The sequence below is a fragment of the Malaya genurostris genome, chromosome 3 (genome assembly GCF_030247185.1).
Source record: "Malaya genurostris strain Urasoe2022 chromosome 3, Malgen_1.1, whole genome shotgun sequence".
Classification (NCBI taxonomy): Eukaryota; Metazoa; Arthropoda; class Insecta; order Diptera; family Culicidae; genus Malaya; species Malaya genurostris.
Genome location: NC_080572.1, coordinates 163,665,868 through 163,690,883, shown reverse-complemented (window position 1 = coordinate 163,690,883; position 25,016 = coordinate 163,665,868). Strand labels below are relative to the sequence as shown.

Genomic DNA, 25,016 nt, shown 5'->3' with positions numbered 1-25,016 from the left:
ACGGACGTAGCGTGGGGAATGCTGCTCGGCTTCGGGATAGGTTTTTTCGCCGGGAAACTCTCCGTCGGGTAGGCTAGACCCACCACCGGGGTCTAGTTGATTAACGCGTCGTAAACCGGTTTCGGAACGTCGGTTTCGAGGGAACTTCCAGCGTTGGGGAACTCTCTGTCGCGTTAGGCTAGATCCTTCAGCGGGGACTAGTCGAGTAGCCACCACAACACCGACTTGTGTCGTCAGGGCGCCAGCGAACCAGAAGCTATGCTCCAACTGGAATCGCCGGACCGACCTCGGCATTCTCTCGTGTGTCCCGTGTGGTGCAACAGGGGACTCGGTGTCGGGAGAGCCTCTTTCGCCGGGGAACTCTCCGTCGGTGTAGTCTTGATCTTTCATCGGGGATTAGACGAGTAGATCGTGGCGTAGCATCGTTAAGATAGTCGGGGCACCAGCGAACCAGAAGCCATCCTCCAACCGGAATCGCAGAGCAGACCTCGGCACTCCTTCGGGTGTCCCGCGTGGCGTAAAAGGGGAAACTCTCAGTCGGTGTAGGCTAGATCCATCGTCGAAGATCAGTCGAGTAGTGTGGCGCGACGTAGCGGCATTGGGTCGTCGAGGCGCCAAAGGTGGATCGAGATATATAAAGAGAGAAACTCAGGAGCTCATTTGCTCGAAAACGAAGAAGTGCATGAGCACAGCCGAGATGGATAAAGAGAGCAGGAGCTCATTTTCTCCCAATCGAAGAAGTGCATGAGCACAGCCTCCCCCGAAGTATTGAGCTTAGCTTAGTTCCGGGGGGTTCGAGGCAAGATGTCCAAGATGTTTTAGTGGGTAAGGTTCAACCAGTCCCACTCGCTGGTTCACAATAGCGGTAGCTTGACAACTACCGAGCGCGTGAGCTGGGAAAGTACATAAGGCATTTCACCTTGTAGAAAAAAAAAACACACACACACACACACATTCGTCGAGCTGAATCGATTGGTATATAACGGATCTCCGGGCCTCGGAAATTGTTTCTGAATTATTTATAAAAAAAAATGTAAAAGAGAAATGCGGTGAGTAAGGTAGTAATGAGCGATCTACAAAGTATCCATGCCTTGAGTGGCTGGCAACGAGCTGCCATGGATCGAGTCAGATGGAGAAGTGTGCTTGATACAGCAAAGGACACCCAAGGACTAAAGCTGCTGGATAAGGTAAGGTAAACAACTATCGAAATTTATTAAAACAAACTTGAATAACAATAAAAATTCGAATATTAGGTTCCATTAGAACTGAAGGAAATTAACTTTGCGTTCATCACGATTGAGGCGCTGTCGTACCACAACATGACTTTCACATGTCTTGTGAAGCATTCTGGTCGTTTTTCGAGCAATGCTTGATTTAACTTCATCATTTACTGTCGATATTTAATGTTTCCTCTGGTTTGAGAAGCTTTTTAATCCCATCTCCATTACTTATTTCCCACGTTCGGGAATCTCAAAATAAATCCATTTCCCATCTTGTGCACGATCCCATGCATCAAAACCTTTGTTTCATATCGAGAAAGAAAAATTTCGCTCACCGTTTTCGCTTTTCCTACTGTTTAGCATTCGGCTCATTAGGAACCGATCGACGTTTAACCTCACTGTCATTTGCGTTTCCAAAACATTAGGCTTAAAAAAACAATTAACAATTTCGGAATTCTTAAAATTTTTCTATGCTTTAAATGTATACTTTTCAAAAATTGTTTTTTCGAAATAACACAACACACCAAAAATCCTTGATCCCTCATACGATGTAATTCATAAGGACCTAATTTGTCAAATGACGAAAAATTTCGTTTGTAATGACTTAATGTTAGATTAGCTTGAATTTTACTGGCTTCGACTGAAACTTGCGTTCTGCTAGCAGGTGCGACTGTATAAATTTAAATGCACCTTTTACCAGCCAAGCAGATGCAAACATCTTTGGCTCAGTCGCTTAACAGACGTACTTGCGATCCAATGATTCTCGGTTCAAGTCGCGGCGGTTGCTATCAGTGTTTTTTTTATGTCATGAATATCATGTCATGGAGTTTTAGACATAATATTAAATGATCTTCCACGTAAATTTGTGTGAACTGCGGCGCAGAGTTTGTTTCAAGTGTGATCTTAACTTTTAATAAATTTCATCTGGTGCCAAAAAATTTTTACGGGTTTTTTGCCTTTTTCATATAGAAAGGTATATGTAATCACTTGAAACAGCGACTAGTAAAAATTGACCCGGACAGTCAAGGGTCATATACCATTCGACTTGAACCTTGAAACTTGAATGGTTGAACCGATTTTGACTAACTTCGGTTCAAATGAAAGGTCTTGTGGTCCCATAGGGAATTCTTGAATTTCATCCAGATCCGACTCTCGGTCACTTAAAGCAGCGAAACAAAAAAGCGGGAAAAAATCTAAACTGTTCTCAAAACTACTGCAATCGGTAACCATTATCAATAGACAGCCAATCAAACCGATTTCGGTTATCTTGGTTCGCGTTTTCCGATTCCGGAAGCACCGGCAATTTTGATCATATATTCCAAAATGGATCTCACTTACTTTTCTAAGCGATGGCTTGACAGATTTTCACCAATTTTGGAGTTTTGGTCCTACAGAAAATACAGATTCAACAAAATTTTACACCTTCGTTTAAAGTACGATGTTAAAATCGTATAAAATTTTACTGAATTCGAATAAAAAATGACAGAGTTTGTACGACATGTTAGTTGATGACCATACTAAGCGATTCCGAGTATACTGGTTCTCGAAGATGAAGTAATTTTGAGCATTCGTTGATGTTAACTGAAGTTTCAAAACTAAATGTTTTCTCCATACAATGAGCCAAAAAAAAATGTTACGTATGATTAAAATAAGTTACGAGAGCTGCGAAACGTGAGGTAAAATTCATATAAGATATAATAGAAACCAGGTTTCAATTACTTCACAACCATCTTAAAAGCAAACACCACCCACACATGCTGACCTCTGCCAGATAGCTTGGTTGCCATTAATTAGTTCCAGGGTCGATTTCGAATCACTTTATAAATCTTTGTACCAAATCTGAGTTGAACTTGGCGAGTCAAACCACCGGAACAATCGGTATAATATTTTTCAACAAATTTTGTATAGAAAAGCCATTGTGTAATCCGGAAACACTAGTTTTCTCTGTTCTCACGATAGTTTCAGAATACTGTGCACTGTAATCAAATGAAAAATATTTTAGAATTTCACTGTTTAGAGTATTCACTGTTTAGAGTACTCACTGATTAAGAGTACGCGAACGATAATCCGACGTGTATTTGCTACGATTATCATGAGATCTAACTAACACCTCTGCGTTCCACTGGCTTGGTCTAGCAAAGATTGTATCAAAGGCCGTGAAATTTTAACGAACCAATACACACGTAATAAGTAAACTATCAATCAAAATTATTTAACAAACATTTAACAATGACTTGAAAAAATAATTCTCATAAACTAATAGTAACGTTAAATATTGTTATGCAAATAGCACACGTGATACCAATGCCACGCTTTGTTTTCGCACGCACGGGTCATTTGAACTTGACAGTGACTGTTAAACCAACGGCCGCAAGAATGCTCTGACCATTTGTCAGTAGATAAAAAAAACCACGCTTGAAGGTCGGTACCACCACAAAAGTAGGTTAGGCAGTTTTGCAGGTTTCCCGCCCAAAATTCAATTCACATTTCTATGTGCATTCCTCTGAGGTGGGAGTGAAATTTAGCATTTTGTGAAGGTTATAACCTCTACTGCCCAGCAGTTATTCATAAGATTAAATTTCGTGAATTAGAATCAGTGACGTATTAATCCTGTGAAACAAGTTTAGTGCGAATTGGTTTGGAATAAAAAAAAATCAGATCGGTAGAATTGCATAAAAGAGCTGAGTTTTCAACAATTTGATTTAATAACGGCAAAACTTAATTACGAATTCACATCATGGTTTTCCAGTGTGACTAAATACCCGCACAACCGAAGTAGATTGTATTTATTGGTGTGTAACTTTCAGTATACGTTACCATACAGAGCGTCAATGAGTGCAACTTTGTTCCATATGGTTAATCACAAACTATTGTATAAGCTTTTTCCATCTTGTGTGTAGTAAATTATTCACAGGTGATCTGAAAATTCTGTTCAACATATCACAGACAGAGCAACAACCGGGCATTCACTAATATTTTTCTGATTTGTTGATTTTGCGAAACATGGCGAAGAACTTTTCAAAAATACGAGAAAAAATCGGCGAGCGGTGGCCCACAATAATGTCTATAAATGTGTATTAAAAGAGCATGGTTGCTACTCCGTTACTGATCGGGATGAGCTTCAACTGTACAGAGAATTCCTAGATGTTCAGATCTGGGACTGGCAAATCATCCTTCAATGTACACCTTCTGGTAACCCCTGAGTTCTTTGATCAGTATCGGTGCGGTCAGACCCGAACATAAATCGACTAAGGACTGCGAAAGGATGTTATTCCAGCACTTGTTGCTAATAGAGACCGCCGATACTACTGCGCACTCCACAAGTGTAACGGAAGAAGGACATATGTTAGTATAAATTTCAGTGAAGGTAGTATTAGTATGCTCCTGTTTCAAGATGCTCGGATGCACCACAAAACTCACAGACTTCCCGTTTTAACAATACCGAAGTCCCGGGAAGTTATCATTCATGGAAAATGACGGAAAATTTGAAATACTATCGCGTAACAAATAAAAACTTTTCTTTTTTTCTAAATGGAATTATTTGCTATAAAATAATCGAGTGAATAGGATTTAGACAAAATAGTTGATTGTAAATTATATCAAATCATTTTAAACAACCAAGCAAAGGTAAACAGATTTTACGCGCGTCTTGATTGTTTATTATTTTCACTCTATTATTATTTTAATTATTGCTGTTATAAACATTGTAATATTACCGGATCTTCGCATTAGTTAATTTTTATCATTCCATTTATAATCTTGAAAGACAAGCAATAAAGTGGAAGAAGAAAAATACCATACCCGGTGAAGGAGCGTAACTTGGTTATAGCCGGGAATAAATAAATCAATATAAACATAAAAAATACCAACTAAAACTTTTCTCAGAATCTAGTGGGAACCTGCTAAGAGACCAAATTGTTGAAAAATGATGATCTATGGATCTATTCTTGGTTAATTTTTTTTCCGCCGGATTCCACACGGCATCTAGGCTGTTACTGTCCGGAAAGAGGTAATAGGTACTACCAGTGGACTTCTAGTGGACCCCAGCCCCTGGTTTTGATTCGAGGTTATTTTAGAAAATTTTAAATGAACACGTTCTTTGGTATTATTTGAAACAAAAGTAGATTTTCTTTACAATGTTGAAGGTTATTGTAGATAAGCTTGTTAGAGATCAAGGTAAAAAACAGAAACACAGAATCTTGTAAAAATGCCAATCCGTTATCAAGTGATGCGATTTCGAAAGGACGTCGTGTATCAGTAACTCATTTTTTTTTAATTCAAGTAGATAATATTTTTTTGGTTTAAAATTGCTTGCAGTGGCATACATTGTTGGAAAACATTGAAACTTACACGCAGGTTACTAACAATGATTTAATTTTCTATATGTTTCAAACCTATCACCGAATTATTTTACAAACCATAATAAAAGGTACATACAATTTCCTTGCGGTATTTGAATCCTTTGAACAGCCTAGCTGGAGTGAGAGAAGGCATGTTTACGTATAGATTAAAAGTCGAAAGCTCAGCAAACAATCTTCAAAAATATTTTTCGACTGTAACCAGGACAAGTCCCTTTAAAATTTAATTTGTCCGGACACAACACACACCTGTTGCCCGAAGTGTTCACACTCAAAACGTTGGCGCGATTTTGATCCAATATTTGTTTTCAAATTTTCGGCAGGTAACTGCTTTCGAATATTTAAATTACATGTAGCACAAACAAAAGGGAAACTATATTGCACACCCCACCGATTTTTCACCAAAGAGCACTTTTAATTTCTCCAAGGATGGCAACTATTCGTAAAAACCGTTATCACACACGCGTAGGCTCTCCTTCAATTAGTCAAATGAAAACAATGCACATCACTTGCGACACGCCACCTTGTGTATCAACCAGACGAGAGAAGTTTGTTGACTGACTGACTGAATGAATCCAACCAGCGACATTCGTGCGACTGCAAAACTACTTTCCGAAGCATAAGTGCATTGACAAAGAGTGTTACGTCGCTGAATGCGACACCGATGATGTTGCGACTAGTATTGAGAGAACGAGAGATACAGAGAGCCACTGGAGTTGCCGCTTCTAATCTGGAAATGCAAAGCATCTTAATGGTATTTTGTTTGTTTTTTTTTTCAAGCGAATCGATGATAATTATAGCAGTATTCGATTAAAAATATATATCTTTTAGAAAATTGAATACAATTCTTGTTTTTCTTGGTCAAGTTGTTTAGTTACGTTTTCTTCTTTTTCATAATAATGGAATACGTTTAAGTTGCATGACTTTGAATATTATATGAAGATTGGTCTTAAAGGATGATAGAAAAAAATGAACACAGCTTTTATTAGTACCCAATGTCAACAATGAAAACAATGTCACAGACAAAAAATCGTTCTGGCAATTGAACTATTTCGTACATATTTGACTTTGCATAGTTGGCGAAGTTCAATTTTCAGTCTCGCCGCAAACAATCTGAAAAAAATTCCGATGCAAAAAATGAGCTAAATCGGACATTATATCGTCGCCAGGCGGTTTGAAAAATCATCATACCTGAAATTTCCGAAATCTTAGAAATGCATGAAATGCATAGATCTGCTGTTAGAGGGTGTTCGGAATTAAATTGAGTATTTTTAATAAAATTTTTTGTTGAAACTAGCTCAATGTGTAATGTTTATATTGTGTGATAATCGTTGCGAAGATGGAGTCTGAAGAACAGTAGCGGCGTAAAATAATTTAACGCACCGCCCTTGAAAATCCGGATCTCAATGACAATAAATCGATACACGTTGAACTATTTGTTTATGTTGTTTATATGAAGAAATACCTCGAAAAGCACCTATTTCCATTTCTACGATCACATAATGGTCCTACAATTTTCTGGCCGGAATTAGCCTCGTACCATTAATCGAAAGATGATTTGGAGTGGTACAAGATTAATGCGGCCAACTTCGTACCTAAGGACTTGAATCCTCCCAAACGATTATGACCAATTAAGAACTACTGGGGCATTATGAAGCAGGCACATAGGAAACATCCTAAGGAAGTAAAATAGGAGAACAAATATTGATGTTGTTGACATTGTATAATACTTTATGAGTAATGTTAAGAGAAAGGTTCGTGCATTTGGACATAGTATTGAAATTGAAAAAACGGTCATGGAAAAAGCTAAACAATATCTTTAATTGAATTCTTTTAAATTTTGGCGATCATCGGTTGAATGGGTCAATTTTGCCGAATATTTTCCAGTGCACTGGGCTATAGATAGTGCAATAGCATTGCGCGTGCATGATCTCCCTCCAGACGCTAGACAGATATTCATTCTAAATGGGTTGCCTCAATACGATTGTAGTTTGTCCCGGTAATCTGAATGATGTGCGTGACTTACACATACGCTGAACGAAACAAATCACTATGAAAGGTGGTCATGTAAAGTAGATCACTGGTCACCTACGGCAATCACTTGTCAATACTGTCAGCAAACCGTTCACTATTGTAAGTCTTGTGAGAAAACAGACAAAAGATATCTACACTTTGGGACAATCAAGCTACTTCAACACCAGATCCAACACCCTAATACTTCTGAGACAGAGATTAATGCAGAAAAAATCTATATCAACAACAGCGACGCCGAACCAATGGACGAGGGCGTGAATAGTGAATTCTTGATTCGCTCGATAGCAATAAGAGAACCTATACTTCATGCTAAAGGATAACATCAAGATCCAGTATTAATATTGATGTAGAAAACATGTGGTGTCGTTATTGGATTGCAAAGAATCTTCAACGGTGCATCTATGGAATTCGATTTCCATAGCCGAATAAAATAAAATTTCTTGAATATTCTTGAAACAATCAAAGACTTAAGGTGAAATGTAGCGGAATGCGAAAATCGCGTTTTTGATCAATTATTCAAAAACTAGACCGATTTTCGAAAAACCAAAAACACTTAAGTTTTCGAAATCAAATTTATCATAACTAAGTATTCTTAGAATTTTGAAATTTTTCTTTGCCGAGCCGTAATTGATTTTTGAAATGTATAAACGGTTACTGTTTCGTTCCACGGGGATGATTTCAGAACTGAAAAGTAGCGTTTGTAGCAGAATTTCACAAAGAATCTGAAAATGCAACTCAAAATTAGAAAATATTAGCTAAAACAACCGAAATTTGGAAAAGTTTACATAACCTTTTTCGCATTTTTTTTATTGCTTGCGCGCTGCTGTTACGTATTGAGGTGGTGTGAGAAATGCAAGGTGGGCACGGTGGCATTATATCGTGAGCAAAAATTGCATATAAAATAATGACGCGAATTTATGCAGCATTGGGTTTTGTGTTGAAATAAAAACGAGCTGAATACAATAAAATGGGTAATGTAAGAAATCGTTTTTTTTTTTCTAAATTACATTCATTTTGAGAAATTTGGCCTTTTTGTTTTAACAGACTTCGCAGCCGACTCATAGCATAGCTTCGATTACATGGCTAGTGCTACGATTCTATTCACACAACAGAAATAATACTTTCTACTTATTCGAAGATGATAATGAAAGTTAATTAAAATGGAATATATTGGCATTGAATGTATTCGATAAGTAAATTCGACCGCGCACTATCATGCGAGTCAAGTAAATACTTTTACGTAAATTCTATCTCATCGGCGGGAAGGGCCTGGTGAACGACTGGCAAAGATATCGAAAATACTTGAATGTTATCTTTCAAATGTCTTCAATCGTTCTTTTGAAGGAGAATCCATGCTTGCTACTAAACTCAGGCATATACACGGTTAGCAAGTTGGTCAATACATATCCATATAGCCTCATGTTAGTCATTCATAATTACTCATGATTACTTACAATAACGATTGAATTAGCATATATTCAAAGTGTGAAGGATTCAAAAATCCAATACGTCCAGTCTTTTTTACAAGCCAATATAACGAGAGGTAAACCCACTGCGCTCAATCATTGCAAAAAGTTCTTGTTTCTATGTGTCCGTTTTTCTTGGTATCCTTTGTGCGACGGTTCGTTCAACTGAAGCGGATAAAATTTTGCGCGCATTATATGACGCTACATTTCACCTTAAGTTTGTCTGTAGATTAAATAAATAAATAAATAAATAAATTTCGAAGATCAGTTAGCCTTGCATACCTCGGCGAATGACCGTAAGGTTAAAACCGAGGGTAAATAAAGCAACATAATAATAATAAAAAAGTTAGCCTTGCATTTCTCACTAAGATTCGGAAACTTCCGTAAAAATATGGAATTGAGATTTCTTTGCTTAGATGAAATTATTTCTATCTTCAAAATTTAGCTAGCATCGAATTCAATCGATTGGTACACATACTTTCATAGATGTTAGTTTTGCAGTCTTTGTTGAGCTCCGAATACTTTAAGATATATATTTTGTATGAGATTGTTTTAACTATTGTTGACTTCAATCGATCAATAAACAAAAATATATAGATGTCTCAAATTTGTACAATTTTTAAATTTCTGTGAAAAGATCATTTTTTCAGATATTTGGTAAATATGGAAGTATTTCATTTTAAAATTGAAAGCAGGTGCTAACTTCATCTATTGGTGGACACAAATGCTTCGAATTTCACATATGTGCCTCAAACTTCTATGCCCGGGTCGGCGGTTCAGAGCATGAAGCGCTGGTCTAACAAGACAGATGTCGCATGTTCGAGTCCTGACTTGGCCACAATCTGCTTCTGGTAGGAAAAGGCAGACAATCAATACTACCTTCATAGGGGTCTGTCGCTGACGATGTCCAGCCAGCGACTGGCACCATTAAAGAAGGTGACAAGCGATTATAAATACACTCTCCTACTCAATGCTTGATCGGAGAAATAGGTATAAAGCGAGAGGACTAGTGTTTGATGGACAGAGAAGATGTTTTGGATATAAGGTATCGGTCGGGCGACGGCCAGGATGTAGACCATGTTCGATGTACGCGCTATTGTGTCTGACTGGCGTTTTAGAGTGACTAAAACAAGATTCAGAGTGACGAAATGGTAGCGCGTATGCACGGAATGCATAAGAACGCAGGTTCGAGTCATGTCTCTGAGCGTATCCTTTTCCAAAAATTCATCTTTTCTGTTAGTTTTTCATTCATTTGGCTTCTCCAATATATGTTTCCGCTCAGTCATTGCAAAACTGAACTTAGTTATGGCGGCTTTACGTCAAACAACTAAAATTAATAAATCGTATTGAATAGTGCTGTACACTTATGAGTCGGCGGAGAAGAGTGTCTAAACAGAAGGTCGAATTCCGCATCAGAATGTAATAGTCTGATTTTGCTTTGCGTTGCTTTTTTTCGCAAACTTCTACAATTACAGATATGGTCAGTCAAAGTGAGTGTTCTCCCATTTTTTCAAACGACTTTGGTTTGCATTTTTCTGATATTTTTAGGCTTTCCTGATAACTTGAGTCAAAATTAGTGTTCCCAGTTTTCATGGTACCCTTGGTAGTCCGCGTAACTTTTAACCCCATTTGTATTCGGAGTGTTAATAGATTTAAAAATGTCTCAATATGTAACGACAAATTCAAACAGTTTTTCCGGTCGATGCCGACCCAGCGCTTGTTCCTCACCTGGTAGAAAGAACGACCAAAATGTAACGACAAATCAAACAGTTTTCGTCCCTCGCAAACTCAGTTTCTAATTTTATTTCGTTTACTAGCACAAACGACTTGTTTCATGAAATAATGACTAAAAACTGCTTAATTTTTTTTCACTTATTTCTCCTTGCCTCCTGTTTTTTGTTTATTTGTTTCCACTATAACCAGATTCAACCTTTACGATAATTCAATCAGATGTTTAGTTTTTCATTTACGCTGGTGCATAATTTTTATTTCACCTAACCGGCTGAGCTACGACCTTTTGAAGTTCTCCTGGGGTAGAAATGTGTCCCACGAGAGCTTTTACGTTAGTGTCTTGTTGAAAGCGAAAAATATGGAAATTTGATTATAACTTTTTTATGATCAAAATATGTAAATATAGTAAGCTAGAAAAATGTAAAGGATATTGTTAGCTATAACATTGCTGCAACCATTTGATAAAAATATTATAGAGTAGTGGCATACACGAGTAAAGCGATGCCGATATTTATTACTTCGCGAATAAAAGGGACAAAACACATTCGTTATACTGCAATATGATATATACCATGCAACACCAATGTTTAATAGCTTGCAACATATAGTTTCTCACCCTCTGCAGCTCACCTAGCTATCTTTTGCATAAATAATATACAATAGCTCGATCTACATATGGCGTTGATAAATACTTACATTTGTTCATTTAGGGGTTAACCTAAGTTTGTGCTTAGGGCACATAACCGTTTTTACTTTTCTTTACGTTTCGTCTTAGACTCGTCAGTGCAGAGCAGTTCAAATTGAACTACTTAGTGCAAACTTAAACAGTTCAAGTTGAACCGCTAAGCAGACGTAAAGTTATCGCTATTTGAAAAACACTTATTAATTGGCACCGAAGTGCCATGTCTTTGCTGAAATGCTGAACGAAAACGTTATTTTCAGCTAATACTGGCCGATTCAGGTATGGTCATTTAGGGGTTAACCTAAGTTTGTGCTGCACTGACGAGTCTAAGACAAAACGTTAAGTAAAGTAAAAACGAGTATGTGCCCTAAGCACAAACTTAGGTTAACCCCTAAATGACCATACCTGAATCGGCCAGTATTAGCCGAAAATAACGTTTTCGTTCAGCATTTCAGCAAAGACATGGCACTTCGGTGCCAATTAATAAGTGTTTTTCAAATAGCGATAACTTTACGTCTGCTTAGCGGTTCAACTTGAACTGTTTAAGTTTGCACTAAGCAGTTTAATTTGAACTGCTCTGCACTGACGAGTCTAAGACGAAACGTAAAGAAAAGCTTACATTTGTTGCTTACAAATACATTTAAATAAATACATACGCTTTTCAACTGGTTAGGAAAACATTTACCATTCATCAAAAAAAAAACAATTTCAAAACCTTTACAATCCCACAGAAGTCTTCAAAATCGGTTGTGAAATGCTGAAGTTATAGGAAAATTATGGTAAAAATGGAATTTTTATGTATTTAGGGACTTGTTTTTTAAAAACTTTGATATTGCACAGAAAAATTTACCAAATTGTTATTATGGGGGCTTCTTGGCTTGAAATGAAGGTTTTACCGTTTATTTTTAAATACATTGAAATTTAGTAATATTAGACAGATTCCATTTCTGGGGTAGAAATTCACTCCAACGAGCGTGTTTGTTTAAAAAAAGTAACGAGAGGGGGCGTATTATATCACTTTATCCTAGTCTTGTGTGTTATTATACTAATCTGGGTTGACAATTCAATGCACCAAGCACTGGACTTACAAGCCAGCTGTCGTTTGTTCGTCATGCAATGTTTCTGTACGCCAAACCTCACGAAATATATTCATAGTGAAAGGATCGAATATCACTTTCAATATTTATGCTGAATGTGTCACAAACCACGAACATAACATTGGATTCGATCTGGCAAACGCGTTAACAACTTCACCGAAAGTTGCTCGCGAATATTACAACAGTTCGTCATTATTTGCAACGTTCTTCGTGTGAAATCGTACGAAAAAATGCGCACACAATAAAAGCTGAGCGACTTTGTCCGATAGAGCAATGTTTCGGACACCATTCGTCGAAGGTTTTTTTACGCTTTGCCATTCGTCTACCAAACAAAACCTGATGAAAACAGGTCATCGACGGCCGGTCGGTCGGTCAAAATATAAACACAACCACCACCAATCGAGAATTGCATAACAAAGGTTGCTGCAGCCAAAAACTTCGTTAAGCTTACCGTCTTATAGAGATGGGGAAAGGGAGAAAACACGTGGGAGACCACGAAAAGGTTGAAATGAGAAATAGTAATCGAAACAAATATACCAAAAGAACGTCCGATTGGGAAATTGATTTAACAACAATCATAGCTAAAGAAAGCATTCCTAACAATTTAGATAGATAGTTAAATATTGTACCTTCTATTGTAAACAACAAATGACGAAATTAATATCAAAAGCATTACACTCACACCACATTTGGATTCGTTCGTTTATCATCAAACATTCACGCAATATTCCTCACTACAAATCTGCGATGGCACCTAGCTAATATTTACTCATACTCATATCAAACATGTGATGGACGCTAAATGACAATTGTGACCAAAACTGAAAACCACACTCGTAAAAGATAAACACACCAAAAATTTCATGATCATAGAATTTCATTTCAACTGTTGAATGACTGAAACACCATTGCTTAAAATTTACGGTTTTATGAGCGCATTTTTTCAAATTTATATTTCAATGACAACGGTTTTAAGGTGAGACGTGAATGAGTATCCCGGCTTCCAATTTCCAATACATATACGCAGCTTTACCCACCGAGTCAAGGCTAATAAGCCTCGTAGCGTAAATAGACGATGTCGAAACAACAATCTGTAAGCTGAACCTTGATCGTCTACCTTATCTTCTTGCAATGTATTAAATCAGCTGATTTCATTTGCGAATCGACATTCTTTGCCACATCCGAACGATGCCATGCAACTTGATCATCCGATGTACCACCTCGAGTCCAATATCATAGAGTGGGTGGTTTGGGTCAGACTTTTATGTGCGACATTCGTTTGACCAATCGCCGTACGCACGCACTAAACAAAACAACGACAAGGTCGCACGTTTAAAGAATGCGAAAACGGTTACTTTGAAGCCCTTTCAAGGCCATTTGACCCACTCATATTGGAAATGACATAGCACCATATTTGAATACATTTTGTTCAGTTGAGTTGTATTTCACTTAGCTTTGTACGAAGGAGGGGTTATTAAATAGTGACTGCATAGCAAACAATTTCGAATTTTGACGTGATTTACATATACTAGCAAACAACCTTTTTTTTCATCCTCTCTTCAGCATCTCCTCATGGAACTGATTTTAAGAGTTTAATTATATATTTAAAGCTACTCTGCTCGCGGTTGGATAGATTCCTTTCAAAATTTACATTATGGCAGCAAATTTGGGTATCCTGCCAGAGTTAGGCTAAAAGTTTGAAAATATTATAAATGCGAGGCAAAAAAAAATTGGAAAGACACACGATGAAAGGAAAATTAGAAAGACTCCAGATCAACAGAGTCATAAACGGGTTCTATTAAAAACTCTTTTAGATATTTGTTATACACTTTGACTACTTAACTATACTGGCGATATCAAACGATTTTTAAAATTGGTTAAGAAAATCGCTTCCTTTTATCAATTTGTTACTACTTGCTGATCGGGCGCTCAAACATACAACTAAAACCGATATAATATTGTTAGACGGCTAGCTAGTTGGCTAAATTCAATGACTATTTTATGGTTAGTAACAATTAACCCCACAACAATATTACACATGTCTGAAAGCATCGAGATTGTTCCTTAATGTAGATTTTCGAACATTATTCTAGAATTGAAAACAATCTCCGGTATTGAAGATGTTATAACAGGTGTTGTTAATAAAATAATCAATAAAAGTCTGACAACGGGAATTGTGGCCGAATCGTGGAAAGTGTCGACTATTGTTTCAATTACAACATATTGGACCTGCGAGAGAATTTCATTTCAAGTAGGATATTTTTGAAACTCTCAGGGAATAAATAAACATATCCCGAGCAGCAACAAATAAAAGAAACTAAACAATAAAAATAAAAGAAACAATAAAAGGCTTTGTTAATAGTTAAAATAAAAATTCTAACAAATAACATGAACGGATCACAGTTCGCTTTCACATCTCATCCAAGCCAGTCCATAAAACTGAACCGCTTACGTTCGGGACGGAAGAAACCAAGTACAGTATTATGTAGTGAACAATAAAACGATCTCGAAATTAGTGAACCAAACGAACAAAAACTACCGCCGACACGAAAGAATACAATTATTGTTGACTTCAGGCAGTGCAAAATTCGACCTTCGATACGAGAACTTGAAGGTTTGCTTAAGGAGCAAATACATCTTGACATTAAACGTGTGCATTTACTTCAATGTAATAAGACGAATAATGTTGTTTACATCCAGTTTTATAAAGAGTTGGATGCAATTCAATTCGCAAAAGACAACAATGTGCACTATGAGGAGCACGAGAACATTAAGTACACCATACCAGTGTATATGGAAGATAGTGCTATAGAAGTGCGTGTGCATGATCTACCCTCAAGCATCTGTGATCCTTATATTCGGAAAACCAGTATGGAGAGATTATTTCCATTGAAAAAGAAAAGTGGAAGAACTTCTTCCCCAGTATTCTAAGCATGTTACGCATGCGCTTAAAGAAGGCTATACCTACTTATGTGATTTTCGGCCAAGATACAAGAATTCCGTGCAATTCACTTGACAATCAGATGGCCACATGTCAATATTGCCAAAAAGCCATTCACTATGATAAAACTGAACAAGAAGACATCTGCACCGAAGGACAACAATGAAGCTTGCTCCTCAACGAAACCAGTTGTACCCTGTAGGACAAGGTGCCCCAACTACAACTAACAACGCACACAACGCTTGGACAAATGTAAGCAATAACGATGATTCCGCCCCAAAAAAAGGCCAAAGCTAAACGGAAATCTAAAACGGACAAATTGAAAGAAATATTGGTAAATTATCAATAGCTGTAAAATATGGTGTTTTGCCTCGCATCGATAGATAAATAACGTTTTGGTCTAAATTTGCATTTGTGTAGGCGGTGATAGTTGCACAATTTTAATATTCGTCGACAGTAATTCTATTTAAATCAAAGACCTTAACACATTCAACAGTAACCCACCAATAGAAAACCAGTTTTCCTACCCCTCTGAGGCGAAACTTACTCCTTGCATTTCTCATAAGCTAAGCTATTTTTTGCACAATTATAATAAAACTGAAAGCTTTTTATGACACGTAAATAAAGTTGGTAGCTATGGATTAAGCACAAAAATAAAAACAATTATTTCATACTACACGTAATTTATGGTGTTCGTTTCATATAAATTTTCTTGGGTTATTAAAGCTATGTACCAAGTGAACATCTGTACCATTCCTCCGTTTTTAAAAACTTTTGGCCTAATACATATGAGGTATTCAAAATTGATTTGATTGAACTTTAAAATTATCGGCCTATGTTAATGGTAGCAAAATCGGGTACGGAATCAGTTTCAAAAATGTATGCTATAAAATTTGTAAATTATACTCCGCTAAAAATTCACACTTTTTGAAAAGTGCAAATAAATTTCATGTTTCTAGGAATCAGGAATCACAACAAATTGGCTGTTGTTTTTAGCATCATTTTCCCGATATATAAGAGGGAAGGATTGAAGGGAAATGGTAAGGTTTGGACTAGGATGGGGAAAATTGACGACACAAAAACACAAAAAAGCAGAAGTAAATTCTGCACCCCTAAGGGATGCTGAACAACCTACTGGGGATCACATTTAGTGGAAGCAGAAGTAAATTCTGAACCTCTACGAGGTTCAGAACATTCTGCTGTAAAATCTATTTAGGTTTGTTACTATGTGCGTTCTTTCTGATGAACAATGCACAGACAATAAAACCTCCAACTCCCGAGAGGATTTAGAGATTTTACAAAAGCGACACCATTCTGCACTCCCGGAAGAATGCAGAACGATTCGCAGTATGTACGAGCACAAGTAAATTCGGTACCCCATAGAGGATGCCAAACAATCTGCTAAACCCTATTTAAGGTGAATACAGAAAGGATTTATTCACTACAAGAAGAACAATGAACCCTTCTGACTATAGCTCCTTATCACATTGGGTGAGAAACGAGAGAATATCCTTTTGTTGGCATGGTTGGATGCAGCCCAAGAACGAATCTTGTGCTTTATCCAACTAGTTGAAAGTGGTAAAGCTGGTTCCGGACCAACGGTTACACCAGCTCTAGCCAACTCATCAATGCCGATTGAATTCCACACAGAATCTCGTAGATTTCTGCTTCGAACACAGTACAGTATTTACCAAGTGAATGAGGCTGCTCTAGCCTCATTTCACGACAGTAGACACCAGTACCAGCACGACCATTCAACAGAGAACCGTCCGTATAACAAACTATGTGTTCATCAAGATGTCGTTCCAAATAACCAGACAACCATTCCTCACGAAGAGGATAGCTCACATTGAATGTTTGAAAGAAAAACTGCATGTGAGAGTTAGGTCACTAGGAGCGAGTAAATACTCATCCCAGGTAACCATTTGAGACCACCAGCGAGTGTAGCTAGTAGCATAGTCTATAGGGTTACTGTTCCAACTTGAACTTCCCGACGTATTTAACTTGAACAACCACAGTGACCTCTGAACCGATGAACTGTAACGGACGAGCTCCTGTGATTATCCTACGATAAAAAAGCACCATTGATGTTTTGCCCGGATTTACAGATAATCTAACCTGATAACACCATTGTTGAAAAGATCGCAGGGCTTGCTGCAATAAATCAAAGAGAGTGATAATGCTTATACCGGTCATCAATATATGATAATCGTCGGCAAAACCATAATTCGGAAATCCAAGGTTATTAGGTTTCCTTAACAAACCATCAGCGACTAGGTTCCAAGATATTCTGTTCACGACTGCATTGTTTAACCTCCTGCAGCCATTCAGTACTCGACACGGAAATACACATTGACTTAGGAGTTCCTATTTTTGTGGCCTTTTACGACATGGAACAGGAAACCAGTGGATCAATTCTTGGTAGAAAATAATTCCGCCGGATGCCACACGGCTTAAGGACTATTCACACATATCCGGTCCGGTTCAGTGCCGGCACGACACCGTGCACGGATACTTATATTATTTCATTCATTTTCTATGCGCGCATTCACACCCATCCGGCACAGTGCCGTTTCAGTGCAGCTCGCCGTCAGTTTCGCGTCCGTCCGGCAAACTCAAATTCGTCGTCACCGATATTTTTCATTTTCACTGAAGTCGGTATGTCATTGCATTGGCTGTGCCGGAACGGAAACAGCAGGGAAACGGAACGGAAGGGTACCGATAAAAAAAGAACACTGACGGCGCACTGAAGGCACTTTCACTGAACCGTCGCGGAACTGAAATGTGTGAATAGTCCTTTACCTGTTTGGTGGACTTATATCACCGGTACAGGTGGACTGTAGCATTATTCTTAGCCAGCTGGGAAACCGCTAACGACACTACACGGCTATCTAGGCTGCTCAGAAAGGCTAAAAATTCACACTTTTTGAAAAGTGCAAATAAATTTCATGTTTCTAGGCACACGAAGATATCAAGTACACCCCATTTGTACTTTAAAAGCTTAACGCATTGTGAACACTAAGTACATTCATTAAATTTTGCTGGTAATTTTTTTAGAAACCGTATTGTTTCTTTTTGTTTACTTTAATGAAACAGGGTATTAACAAAACCTGAAATTTATTATTTATTAAAATTATTAATTGATTATATTGGTTGATCTGAGCAGCCGGCAACCGAGAAAAATATAAATTTATTGTTTGAATTATTAATATCAAGTATTTTTTTTATTATGCATTCAATATACCGATATATGTTATCTTTGTTATTAACTTTGTAATATCAACGGATTTGCGCAATAGTTGATTTTTATCATTCAATTTATAATCTTAAAAGACAATCAATAACATGGAGAAAGAAAACATTTTAAATAAAACTTTTCTCCGAAGCTAGACGGACATTGATAGGTTGAATGAAGAGATAATTTAATAAAATAGAGTAATCAGAAGTGGAATGTTGAAAAAATCTGATAACTGAAAGGAAAAAGAAACTCCTGCAATTGTCGCCTTTTACGACATGGAGGCAGGAGCCCAGTGGTTCATTTTTTTCCGTCGGATTCCACACGGCATCCCACAGCAGCCCAGCCCCTGATTTAGTTACTACCCATTATGAACTCAAAAAGAGTAATCGGTCATTTACCTAAAATTTGGGTGAAACCTACATTTTTTACTACCTATTTTTGGATAGCTCATAGAAAAGCTCGACAATGAGCGAATTCTCTTTAAAAAACGTGATTAATCCACCTAGCAGTGAGATGATACCTTTTTTTATCAATCTGCATGTGTTTTTTTGCATGGATATTCTTAGGTGTTTTAGTTCTCATGACATTATTTTAATTATCGTCGTTTCGAACGGCAAATTGAGATTTTAATCACTCATTACCCTGTAATTTCGAATCTGCAAATCGTATCGAATTTCAATCTTAACGTGTGACATTCGATAGAACATTCCATGAGATGTCGAAGTAAGTTCCACTTTAGAGTTTTTCGTCATTATTTATGGTACTTCCAGAGCTGGTATTCAGGAACTAGCATAACCCAAAATGATTCGAATGGCCATAAATTAATACGCCAAACAATTTACATCTTCTATATCGGTATGAATTTTAATTATTATTATTATTATATCGTTTATTTATCCCCGGTTTTATGAATTTTAAAAATTCATCCTCTGTAATTCCAAAATCGGATAAAACTCACCAATTTTGTATGGGACCTTAAGTCCTTTAATTTGAATTTTTGTTTTTGAAGTTCGATTTGGCCTTTTTGAAAGAATGATTAAACTTTGAGAAACGATTCGAAACTGGATCCGGAGTTCTAAGATCGGTGTAGCCGAAATCAGATAAATTCACCTGAGGAGTGTGTAGACATCTTTGAGAAATTGTAGTGCGAATTAAAATTTTGGGGTACATTCCGAATCCAAAAAAGAATACCGCTTAAACTGAAATAAATTTATTTGGTAATCGACTATCCAAATTTGCAAACCCGATAAACCTGATTAATTTATGTGAAATGGACATTTTTATACTAATCACCCTGTATCTCCTAAACCAGAAATCGGATCTGACTAATTTTTATAGGATTTTAAGACCTCTCATTTGAATCATAGATGATTCTTAGATTTCATTTGAATCTTAGATCGGTTCAGCCATCTACGAGAAAAATGAATTGCATTATTTTAATTTCGTTTCACATGTCATCCTGTGGTTCCGAAATCAGAAGTCGAATCCAAATTTGGAAGTATACTAGTTTTCATATGAATCTGAGTTTGTAGAAAACGGTTTAGCCATCTCCGAAAAAATTGAGTGAAATTATTTGTCACACACGCATTTGCTGATCTCGACGAACTGAGTCGTATGGTATATGGAAGTTATGTTCTTCCAGCTTTAATTGCTGTGTGTAATTTGAATCAATATAATTATGGAATTACTTTCAACTCGAAAATGCTGATATCATCTGGTTTATAAATGCCATATTCGAATGATTATGTTGCCAAAAACGAACCGTGCTAAAATCGGTCCAAGGCAAATTGTCATGAAAAAGGATGCTGTACACAGTCTTTTGATCACTTAGAAACAATTGTATGTCACAGTATAAAAATCGTGTTTTCCGTTGCTCCCAAGCATTTCTTTGTCATGCAGCGCTCAAAACTTCTACTGCTGGAATAAGGGGCAAAGTCGTTTACACAAAAATATTGATATCTCCGTTAAAAATGGACGGATTTTAACAAACTATGGCTTGTTGGATAGCTATTACCGTGCGGAATCTAAGTCTAAAAACATATTCTGTTTTCAAGATCAATTGTGACAGATACTGTCAAAAAACTGAAAATTTGACATAAAACTCCGTATAACTCAAAAAGTAAACATCCTATCTCAAAACCATTCAATAGCGTTTTGGGTGACGGGGAGACCTTTCATTTGCGACTAGTTTGATCAAAATCGGGCCAGCCATCTCTGAGATCTCGACCTCTTAGTTGACAACACACATACAGACACACACACAGACAGACATTTGCTCAGTTCGTCGAGCTGAATCGATTGGTATATGACATTCGGCCCTCCGGGCCTCGGAAATTTTTTCGAAAGTTTGAGTGAATTCTATACCTATTTTTTATATATATAAAAAAGGTAAAAACTCAATTTTCAGTGTATGTTATTCGGCTAAAGTTCACACGATATATCAGGTGACCGTTACCGGCAATGGCAATGGAAAGAAACTGCTTGTTACACTCATAAACACGCTATGTCAACCTCACGGGACGTTTTTATGTCCGGTGCGTGTATTCGTTTCAATAATGAAAGCCCTCAACTAATCTCAACTACAGGCGAAGTCCCGCTAACTTTGACGGAAGTTGACTGATCGTCTGAATCGTATTAGAACTATCTGATGGTAGTGTTTCGTAATGAAAACAAATTAATTTCAAAATGGCGAATGTGGTCAATTAGTCAATTGATAAAACCATGTTTCATTGTACATATTTTGATATCTGGATTTTTACCCACGTGCTTTTACACAAATTTTCTCGTTTTCACTATCAGAGCTCATAACGACAGAATATCTCTTGCAGAATACGTTATAAGTTGATATTACATGTTTAGGAATCACTGGAGTTGAGACTGAATTTTACAAGGCAGTGAAATTTAGAATAATTTTGAGTGATTTACATATTGAATGGTCTACATAACATTGGGTCACTGTGAATTTCGCAAAATTTGGAGCATCATAACAAAGCGAGAAAGACGTCACTTCTGATTTTTTCTGCAAGCACAATAGATAAATGAAACAGCGAAAAAAAGAAAATCCATGAAAAAGTACCCGATCAGATGCACATAACAAAATCATAACATAAGTATATCAACAGTTGATATGTATAACAATTTGTGTTATTTTGAGATATTCAAGAGTTGAAGCTAAAACTTATGATAACAATATAATAACAAAATCAGTTATGATGTTTTATTTTCATTTGCGAGACTCATGATGAAGTTCTTTAATTGGAAAAATGAGTTCTTCTATTGCTTTATATCGAAATATAATGATCAAAATTTCAAAAAAACTAAAAGAAGAAATCAGATCACTAAATAAATTATTCATTTAATAAAAAAATTACTCAACAATTTTGGTTTAAAACAATGCTAAAAGTTAGCTGTGATATAGTTTTTCTGTGTTAAATTTGCACTCTAATTTTTTACAACTATTGCTATAAATCTCTGCTTTCGGACTTGTGTAGTTATATAAAATTCAATAATAATTGTGATACAAACGTTTCAAAAATATTTTAAAATTGGTTACAGAATATTTCTGAAATAAATTACTCCACTTGTTATAATTCTGTTATTACCATCTGATCGGGTATCGTCTAAAGTCATCAATCTTTTGAATCGAAAAAGTCAAAAACGCTATTTACACAATTTCAAACTTTTCAAAGAGCATATTTTTTTAACAAAAACAAATAGTACTTGAAAATTTTTTTTTCATATTTAAAAACTAATTAATTCCAAATGGCTCAACGTGGATGTTTGATTAGTATTGATAGGAATTTTTGATTTAAAATGAAGTATTTTACCGCTTAGAAGATCTCGAAATATTTTTTTTCTTCATCGAAACAAACAAATTCTTGTTTAAAAACACAGGGTTGATTTCCTTTTAGCTTACAGCGTTTTCGGTTGGAGTTCCGCTTCCAACCGTTATCAAATGTTTAGGGTTGAAGCTGAGCAATTTTAAAAATTAACAACAGAAAAGGTGGTGAAATGACGATCGTCTTACACGCATTATAAGGTATGACAAACCTCTTTTGCTCGGATGCAGTGGCAGGAGAATGTATTTTTGTATTTTAAATCGTTTCAACTCGGAAGCTGTTTTTGGAAATCGAAATTGGAGCACTCTGAAACAACTATACAGGGTCCGCCATGTAACTTTTTTTTAAAAACATGCAATAAAACAAGGCGCGGTAGCGCTCACCATTGACCGTGGTGGCGGCTTCTGCCTCATTTTCGAAGAAAAATGGCCCAATGATGCCGCCAGACCAAAATCCGCACCAAACCGTCACTCTCTGAGGATGCACCGGCTTGTCCATGATAACGTGCGGGTTTTCCGTCCCCCAGATGCGACAATTTTGCTTATTAAAATACCCGCCGAGATGAAAATGTGTCTCATCCGAGAAGATGATTTTTTGGCAAAAATCGGCGCCTTCTTCAAGCTGATCGCAAGCCCAGTTGGCACTATTTTCACACGTTCCTCAAGCGTATACACAACCATTTTCATTCAGCGGAAGGATAAAACTAAGTGTCTGTCAAATCTGAAGTTTCATTAAGGTTACCAATGTCGAAATAACCGCTAGTTAAAAAAAAGTTAGGTGGCGGACCCTGTAGACAGAAAGAACCTGTTTTAATACCATGTGTGGTATTCTTCAAATTATTTTTTTTATTCTTTAAAAAAAGGTTTGTTCATAAGCTAGTATAACCTACAGGGTGAAACAGTATTCAGGACGGTTAGACCATCTCTGAGGAAACGAAAAGAGCTACTTCCGAAACCGGAATCGAAGTTGGTTCGAAAAAAAGCGAAACACTCAAGAACAATGGAAAGCCAAATTAATGTTTGGCCGTCTACTAACAATGACTACCGATTGGAATAGTTTTGGGGCAAGTTTAGAAATTATTTTACTTTTTATTTTCGGTGCTTCCGGAATCAGATCCAGCATAGCCAGAATCAGGGTGTTTGGTTGTCTATTGACAATGCCTACCGATTGGAATTGTTTCAAGGCAAGTTAAGAAATCGTTAAGTCGGATCCGGGTGAAATTTGGAAGTTTTGAATGGGACCATTTGAATCTAAGTTTGTTGTCACACCTCATATTTTGCGTACTCGACGAACTGAGTCGAATGCTATATGAAACTTGGGCCTTGGTTCAAAAGTCAGTTTTCACAGTGATTGCATAACCTTTCTATATCAGAAAGGCAAAACACGTTTTCAATCATTAAATTAACCAAATATACCAAGTTATTTTTTTTCGGTTATTTTCCTAATTCTGGAAAATTTAATTAATTTATATCGTATATTTATACCCGGTTTTAACCTAGATCGGTCGTTCAGCGGGTAGTATTCTTGAAAATGTTTTCGACATTTTTTAACAGTGTATATTTTTCGACACCGTTTTTTACATTTAACAGTCTCCGAGCTAAAGTGATATGGAAATCAGTGCATACAAAAAGCTTTTTTTTAATTGACGCTTGAGTCGGATTGGTCTCTCCATTCGTGCAAAATGAATGGTTTGTCGTACTGAAGACGTGTGCAAAGTTTCATTTTAAGCAAAGCATGTGAAATTTTATGACTTTATACACATTTCTGGATTTGCTCAGTAGGGTTATGTTGTTTTCAAATGATACCAAACATAATCCAGTTTCCACCATAACCATTGGAAAACCATTGGAAGCTAGTTTCAACGCCATTGAACTGAAGTTCGAGTCAGTATCGAATATGATTCTTATATCGAGTTTGCTCACACCCCGTTGCTAAGTGTAAATCACATTCAGTTTCTTAAAAATTGTTCGGGACCCCTGAGACAGTTCCAGGTTTATCAAGCGAAAACGACATTTGTTTCAATTCATAAGATTTCGCTTAGAACACTTGAATTTCGTTGTTCGATATTTTTTCTACGAAAACTTTCGGTAAAGAATAAATCATTTTGTTGTACCCAAATTATGCGAGTATTCACTTGACCGTTGTATTAGAGGATTTTGAAAGGAAATCAAAACTGTACGACAAATCTGGATAATAACCTAGTACGATAAAAAACACAGCATGAAATGTATAATCAACTTACATTTACCAAACTTCTGTAAATCGAACATTCATGGCAGTTAACTGTCAAACTGCGACCATGACTTATTGATTACCGAACGTTTGATTACAAAACAGTTGCGGGACTGATGGGCGAGCAATAAGCTGTTTGAAATTCTGCCAAAAATTGCCGATTTCTGTAAAATTTTCT

The 25,016-nt window shown here is 36.7% G+C and overlaps 1 protein-coding gene across 3 annotated transcripts in view; it reads right to left on the bottom strand.

Annotated features, from left to right (window-relative positions):
• The window catches only part of LOC131435600 (ceramide transfer protein), a 49,172-nt gene that overhangs the window by 5,501 nt on the left and 18,655 nt on the right, over window positions 1-25,016 (bottom strand). The window contains exon 1 of one of the 3 annotated variants that reach the window (XM_058603661.1): window positions 5,658-6,202. The exons of the other annotated variants lie outside the window; for them this stretch is intronic. Coding sequence (XP_058459644.1) covers window positions 5,658-5,714 — 57 coding nt within the window. The 5' untranslated portion in view covers window positions 5,715-6,202. Of the gene's footprint in view, window positions 1-5,657; window positions 6,203-25,016 lie in introns of those variants that run through there. 3 annotated transcript variants of the gene reach the window in all.